The sequence below is a fragment of the Melospiza melodia genome, chromosome 9 (assembly GCF_035770615.1).
Source record: "Melospiza melodia melodia isolate bMelMel2 chromosome 9, bMelMel2.pri, whole genome shotgun sequence".
Lineage (NCBI taxonomy): Eukaryota > Metazoa > Chordata > Aves > Passeriformes > Passerellidae > Melospiza > Melospiza melodia.
The window spans coordinates 32,226,548-32,233,963 of NC_086202.1; the positions used below are offsets into that span (position 1 = coordinate 32,226,548).

General features: G+C 43.7%; 1 protein-coding gene across 1 annotated transcript in view; it reads left to right on the forward strand.

The window, feature by feature from the left end:
- PTEN (phosphatase and tensin homolog) overlaps positions 1 to 4,552 on the forward strand; it is a 54,987-nt gene extending 50,435 nt beyond the window's left edge. The window contains exon 9 of the mRNA XM_063164095.1: positions 926 to 4,552. Coding sequence (XP_063020165.1) covers positions 926 to 1,111 — 186 coding nt within the window. The 3' untranslated portion in view covers positions 1,112 to 4,552. The remainder of the gene's footprint in view (positions 1 to 925) is intronic.
- The last annotated feature ends 2,864 nt before the right edge of the window (positions 4,553 to 7,416 follow it).

Below are 7,416 nucleotides of genomic sequence, written 5' to 3' on the forward strand. Positions count from 1 at the left end.
GTGCTGTGTCCAGCTGTGGGCTCTGCAGCTCAAAAAGGACAAGGAGATGCTGGAGAGGGTCCAGAAGAGGCCACAGTGATGATTTGGGCTCTGGAGCATCTCTCTGATGAGGAGAGGGGCTGGGCCTGGTCAGTCTGGAGCAGGGAAGGCTGAGGGGGATCCCAACAATCCACACAGACATCTCTATGGGGTGGCAGAGGGTGCCAGGCTCTGTTTGTCACTGCTCCAGTGACAGGGTGAGAAGCAAAGGCCATAAATTAAACACAAATTCCACCTCAACACAAGGAAGAACTTCTTCCCATGAGTGTGCAGAGCCCGGGAGCAGCTGCCTGGGCAGGGTGTGGAGTCTCCCTCTCTGGATTCATCCCAGCTCAACTGGAGGTGCTCCTGTGCCTGGGCAGGGGCTAGGACTGGATCATCTCCAGAGGTCTCTGCAAGCCCAGCTGTCCTGGCATTCTGGGAATGCCTTACTTACCCTGGCACTTTAGCTCTGGGGAGTATGAGCCATTGCCAGCAGTGTTTTAAACGTTAAAAGGCATTTGTAAGAATTGCAGCATTTTCTGACTTCCTCATAAAACATCAGCCAGAGCTCACTTGAAGGTGATGGTCATAGCTTGGAGTATTGCTTGGATCAGACTTCCCACACAGGAGTCACCCATTAGAGAGGGTTTTGTTCATTGCTGTGCTCTCTTGCTGCAATCTCTGGTGCTCTGGGAGGTGGGGAAGGCAGGAGGGTGTGCTGGGCTGTCCTGCAGCTGGGCTGGAAAACCCTGCTGCTTTGCCAGGGTGGAATTGAGAGGCTGGCAAACCTCTCTCTGGGGAGAGGAGCAGGGGTGTGACTCAGGGTAGCCAGGACCTGTGCTGTTAAAATATTGCTCAGTTAAATCCGGGTTCCCTTTTTAAATGTTGTTTTTTCCTTCCCCAGGTGAAGCTATTTTTCACAAAAACAGTAGAAGAGCCATCAAATCCAGAGGCTAGCAGTTCAACTTCTGTAACACCAGATGTTAGTGACAATGAACCTGATCATTATAGATACTCTGACACCACTGACTCTGATCCAGAGAATGAACCTTTTGATGAAGATCAGCATACGCAGATTACAAAAGTCTGAATATTTTTTTTATCAGAGATAAAAAAGAACCATACAAAAACAAAAAAAAACATGAAGACAGACAAACTTGAATAAACTGAAAAAAAAAAAAGAGGACCTTTCTAAATGGCAAAAGGACATAGTGTCAGATTACCAGTTATAGGAACAATTCTTTCCTGACCAATCTTGTTTTGCCCTACAAATCTACAGGGTTTGACACTTGTCCAGTCGGGGGGGTTAAAGAAAGGTTACGTAGCTCTTATGTATATACCTTTTTGTGTCAAAGGACATTAAAACTTCAATTAGGAACTATAAACATGGCACTTTCCCATTTTATTCCAGTTTTATAAAAGTGGAGACAGACCTAATGTGTATGCGTAGGAATTTTTCCTTTTGTGTTCTGTCACCAACCGAAGTTTCAAAAACCGAAAAGAAAAAAAAAATATTTACAGGTTCACATCCTGCCCCTTTTTTTGCACTTGTGTGGCAACAGAAAAGTCTGCAGTTGGCTAAGAGATGTTTCTAGAAGGTTTTTCCTACATTCTAATGCATGTTTTTTGGATGGGGGCTGGAAGGTGATGCTCGGAGAGGAGCGTGGCCTGTGTACCGTGTCCGGCTGTTCCATGCACCTTTCCTCAGCATGCTGCCCTAATTCATCCGGGACAATGGGTGAGGAGTCGCCGCTGTCACTGCTTGTTGTTTGTGCATTTTTCATTTTTTTAAAAGTGTAATGGTGCTAGAAAAGGCAGCTAGAGAGAGTGATTCTGTCTAGGGGTACAGGAATGAACCTTCACGACACCCACGAGACCCGCGCTATGAAGGGAGACAAGGAATTGGGGTCACGAGAAACAAAACAAACAAACAAAAAAACAGCAAAAGGAAACACAGCAACAATGACTTAACCATACAAATGTGGAGGCTATCAACTAAAGTAAGAGCTTGAAACAAAATGGTTACAAAATTAGACAATGACTTATTGGGATTTTTTTCTGAATTGTAGTGGCTGCTCCATCTCCTGTGTAATCAAGGCCAGTGCTAAAAGTCAGATGCTCTTAGTGCAAAAACATCAGTCAACATCTTACATTTATATTAGTAGTTTTTCAATCATATTCCTGCTGTGAATACTTCATGTGCTGCCTTGCAAGCTTTATTTTTTTTTCCCTCTCATGAATATAAAAAGATTTTGTAATGGTGCACAGGAAATGTCATTGGAGATTCTCCAGGTTAGTGTTTGTTTGGAAGATTTCTGATGCATTTATTCAATCAAACCTCTGTCAGCCGTTCCACCCCTTTGACCTTACACATTCTATTACAATGAGTTTTGCAGTTTTGCACACTTTTTTTTTTTTTAAGAGAAAAAAAAAAAGTCATTAACTGTTAGGGAATTTTACTTGAATACTCATTACCTGCAATGTTTAAAAAATGTTTAAAAAACGGACATTACACACCAGAGACAGGAAACCAGCGTTGCAGTAAATTCTCAACGCTGTAAATGAAGATTAAAAAGCAGAACTTGTCCCAAATACATTACTGTCAAAAACAACCCCTCTCAACCCACCCAACCTTGTTTTTCTAAGCCAAGTGGCAGTGTTGGATTATTTGTTCCTAGGGTAGGGCTCAAAGTTGGCTTCTGGTGGATGATTGGGTGGCTCAGGAGTCCAGCTGCTGGCACATCCAGATGGGAATGGGCCATGAACAGCTGACCCCAAATTGATGCTTTTTTTAGGGTGTACTACACACATTCCCTCGCTTAATTAACTTCTTGGTGCTGACATGGAAGTTCATGAGCTGTGTTCTCAGCCAGAATTCTGAATGGGATCTGTCAGAGCCCTGCACAGCAGCATTAATGGTTGGAATTTGAACCACACAAGGCAGGACTTCCACTAATTACAATTGGTGAACCGAGGTGTAAAGGGCTTTTAAAGAATTATTTTTTTTTCTTACCTGGTTTCTGTTGGTCAATTCTGCTCCTCAGATTCACGATTCTAACTTGTAACAAAGCTGGTAATACGTTCTGACTTACAGGTTTAATTAGACTTTAATGGATCAAGGCTCAGTGCTCATTGTGACGAGCAGGAGGTGGTTTTCCCTTGGGAACAGGAATTTTAACTCTTACCCTTCCAATCGTGTTTTCACCCTGTCTGGTTTATAACAGTTGAAAGTTGTCTTGTGCTTAAATCAAGCCGAGTGCTCTGCTTGGGTAGAGTTGGCATCTTGGCAGTGCTGCGTGTCCCACTTTGGATAATCAGGATTGGATGGTGCAGCTCCAGTCGGTGACGCCGGATCGGGAATCAGGACGCAAGGATGGGCTTTTGCACTGTTCTTTTTCCTTTGGAATGTGAAGGTTGGAATGAGGGTTTTTGGGTTTTTTTTTGTTTTTTTGGTTTTTAATTTTTTGTTAATGTTTCGACGTCTTTGAGAAGCCTTGCTTACATTTTATGGTGTAGTCATTGGAAATGGAAAAATGGCATTATATATATATATATTATATATATAAATATATATTATACATACTCTCCTATACTTTATTTCAGTTACCACCCCCATAGAAGTTGACAAGAATTGCTATGACTGAAAGGTTTTTGAGTCCTTACTAAAACTTTATTTATGACAGTATTCATAATTAGCTTGAGCTGCATTCTGTAGGTAATCTTTCCTTGAGTTTCCAGACTGTAGGCTTCAGCCTGTTGGGATGTGCAAGAGCTTACGTGTCTGAAACTACTTGAAGGCATCACTTTGGTAAGAGCTTAACTGTAAAGGCCCTGAAGCATCCCCTGGGCTTGGGCAGCCCCAGTGGAAATCTTTGCCACAGCTCCTCCAGGGCAGCTGTGCAAAATCAGCCTCCAGATTCCTCCCCGGGGCACACATTGTAAACTGAAGTGGAGTTTACATGCAGCATCGAAATTAACTTTCCAAATTCAAAACAAAACAACAACAAAAAAAAAAAAACCACCTTGAAATAATCCAAAAAGAGGATGCTGGTGTGCAAGTTCCATGTTTAGTGCTAGCAAATGTGTGCAATATGTTAACGATGCCTGTGGTTGCCACGAAGTGCCTCGTTTACCTTCTCAATACTGTTGGAAAGTGTCGTGCATGCAGATGGATGGGGTGGGACTGTGCACTAAAAGGGGCTCCAACTGCAGCGTTCTGGCAGAGCTGCCTTTCTCTGCCACTTCAAATTTTCCAGTCTGTTTTCATATAGCATATATATATATAGATACTAAAAGAAAAAAAAAAAAATCAGTCTGTTAAGCAGCCTTACTCTGATTCAGCCTCTTCAAATACTATTGTGCTGTGCAACAGTGGCTCTGTGTGTAACTGAGAATACACAAAAACCAAGTATGACATGTACAGGATAATGCCTCATACAAATCAGATGTCCGTTTGTTATTGTGTTTAACAACCCTTTATCTCTTAGTGTTAAAACTCCACTTAAAACTGATTAAAGTCTCATTCTTGTCACTGTGTGGGTGTTTTATTGCAGTGCTCTGAGCTTGGCAAACAGCTGAGACGTTGTAAAGCTGTGGAATTTGGAGCCAGGGGTGCATCCAGGGATTGGAAGGAGCTGCAGCTCCAAAGGCTGCTGTGTTCCAGAGGTTTGACCAGGGCAGCAGTGGAGCTCCAGATGTGTGCAGGGATATCAAACCCTCACTGTGGTGTCCTGCTGAGGGGCAGGGGCACCTCCTGGGGCATCAAACCACGCAGGCAGTGTGGTGGTGCCTGTCCCCTGTGCTTGAGAAGCTGCAGGAGAGGTGCACTAATGACAAGGAAAAGGGGAATGGATTCCCACTGCCAAAGGGATACTGGGAAGAAATCCTTCCCTGGCACAGGGTGTCCAGAGCAGCTGGATCCAGCAGGGATCCCTGCATCCCTGGCAGTGCCCAAGGCCAGGCTGGATTTGGGACCTTGGAGCAGCCTGGGACAGTGGAAGTGTCCCTGCCATGGGACTGGATGAGCTCTGAGGTCCCCTCCCACCCAAACCATCCTGGGATTCTATTTCATCTCCAAGAGAACTTAATTAAAAATTCACCTTGTAAATGAGGTAATGTTGCATCTGCTGCATAATGAGACCTGAGTCACACCTGAGAATTCTTTTCCTGAGGTAGCTTTACATTGACAAGGAGATGCATTTTCCTTATAGAATCAGGATTGTTGAGGCTGGAAAGGCCCTTTGAGATCATCAAGTCCACTCTCAGGACAGGTCAAGCAGGTGATTCTGGGGTTCTTCTGCTTGTTTGGCTGTTTCCAAGCCAGATCTTAAAGTGGCATTTCAATCCTAGGTGGAGTTCCCTGATCCCAGGGTTACCCTGGGCCTGCAGGAGCGTGAGAGGGATGGGGAGGTGACTTCAGTTGGCTCTTGTCACTCCTCCTTCCTTCCCTCTGCTGCTAACCCCAGCCCTGGCCCACTTTTGGCTGAGAATCTCCAAAAATCTCCAGTTCTGGTGGGACAGGGGAGGTTTGGGGTCATTGTTGGCCAGGTGGGGCTGAGCCCACAGGTGAGGGTTTGCACCTCAGCACCTGATGCTGCCCAAGCTGTCAATGCATGTTGACATTGACAACTGAGCTTGGTTTGCATCCAAAAAATGAAATTAGGGTGGGAGGATGCAGAGGAAGGGCAGGAAGCTCAAAGGAGAGTGGTCTAAACAGGGTTCAACATGATGAGGAGTTTCTGTAAATTCAGAGATCTCTCTATGAAGGGATTCTGCTCAGGAGACAGAAGTGCTGTGGACAGAGGATTATATTTATTTGACTTTTACACTCTTGTCCCATTGACTGAAAGTCCCATGGCCCAGCCCCCATGAGCTAAATGTGATTTCTAAGCAAAAATGCTCATTTTTCCACTCTGGTGACCCTTGTGGTGACAGAGCTGGCCAGGGAGGTGCTGGGTGCCAGCCCAGATGACAATCCCTGTGCTCTATGCCCATCCTGTGCTTTCCATGCCCTCTGAGCCCCTGAGCTTTCCCAAGCCCATGGAGCAGCAGCTCAGCTCCTTCAGGTCCCTTTCCATGTGATTAATAATTAATTGTGTCTTCTTTTAAAGCTGCAGCAGAGCTATAAATTGCACTCTTTTAAGAAGGAAAGTCAATGTTAGGAGAATTTTGAAGTGTTTTTCCTGCAGCTGGTTGGTTCTTCTTTGGCTTCTTGTCACCCTTATTCTTTGGTGTCTTCTCAAGCTTCATCTTTCCACATCTGCTAATTCTCTTTTTAAAAATTATTTATTTATTTTATTTTATTTTTGTTTTTCCTACACAGTGCTGTGCTAAGCAGATGAGAAAATCTCTTTATTTTGAACTGCTGGGCCCACTAAAATCAAAACCATCACTTGTTTCTTTGCCTTGTGCTCTCTGCTCTTTGTGACTTTTCCTAGTTGGGCTTTTTTATGGTATTTCATTATTTTTTTGCATTTTTCCATGTGTTTCTTCTCATTTTCCACCTATCTTCTGTGCTTTCAAACTTCTCAGCCACTGCTCTGTGTTGCAATATAGGACATATTTATTTTCTGCGTGGGTTTTTTTAGTTTTTTTTAAATTTGTTTTGTTGTGGTTTGTTTTTTTTTTCCTTTTTGTCTACCAACCTTTATTCTGAAGGCATAGCAAGGAGAAAAACTTTTAGGTTGCTTTTTTTTAAAGAAAAAAAGAAAGAACTGCTCTGAGAAGCTCAGGGTTGTGCAGTTTCAGCAGATGTGTTTGCCTTGGTGAGCTCCTGGTGCTCTGCACAAACCTGGATGTGTTTATCTGCTCTAGTGGGAACAATGGGACTTGTGATGAGCAAAATTAATTTAAAAATTTGCTAATGAACTGCTGGGCTACCCTTTCTGCAAATGTTGCTGTATGGGCTGTACTGGCTACAGAAATATTTTTTTAAAAGGGTTTAATGTGGTCTATTTTCATTTTTTGAGGGCTCTTGTGCTTGGTAATTTACTTTGTCTCCCATGGCTAAGCCCTGATATAAATTCATGATTTTTCTTCATGATTTCCTGTTCAAGCTGATAAAAGTTGATATTTCAGAAGCTGAGCTTTGTGCTTTAAATTACCCTTTGTGCAATTCAGGCTGCTTCAGGCCCTGAATTTTTGGTGTTCTTTTGGCCTTTGACAGAGTAATTGTGGCATGAAGGTGATGTGGGCTCTGGGAGAGGCTGGGAAATGCTGGATGGAGGAATTCCAGCAGCCTGCACAGAGACATCAGGGCTGCCCCATGGCAGGCAGGCAGCAGGGAAAAAAATGGGAAGGGTTCTGTCATGGAAATCTGGAATGGGCCTTTAAAAGGGAAATTAATGAGTCTGGAGGAGAAGGCAGCAAAGGCTTTAATGTAAAGCAGGGTTTGGT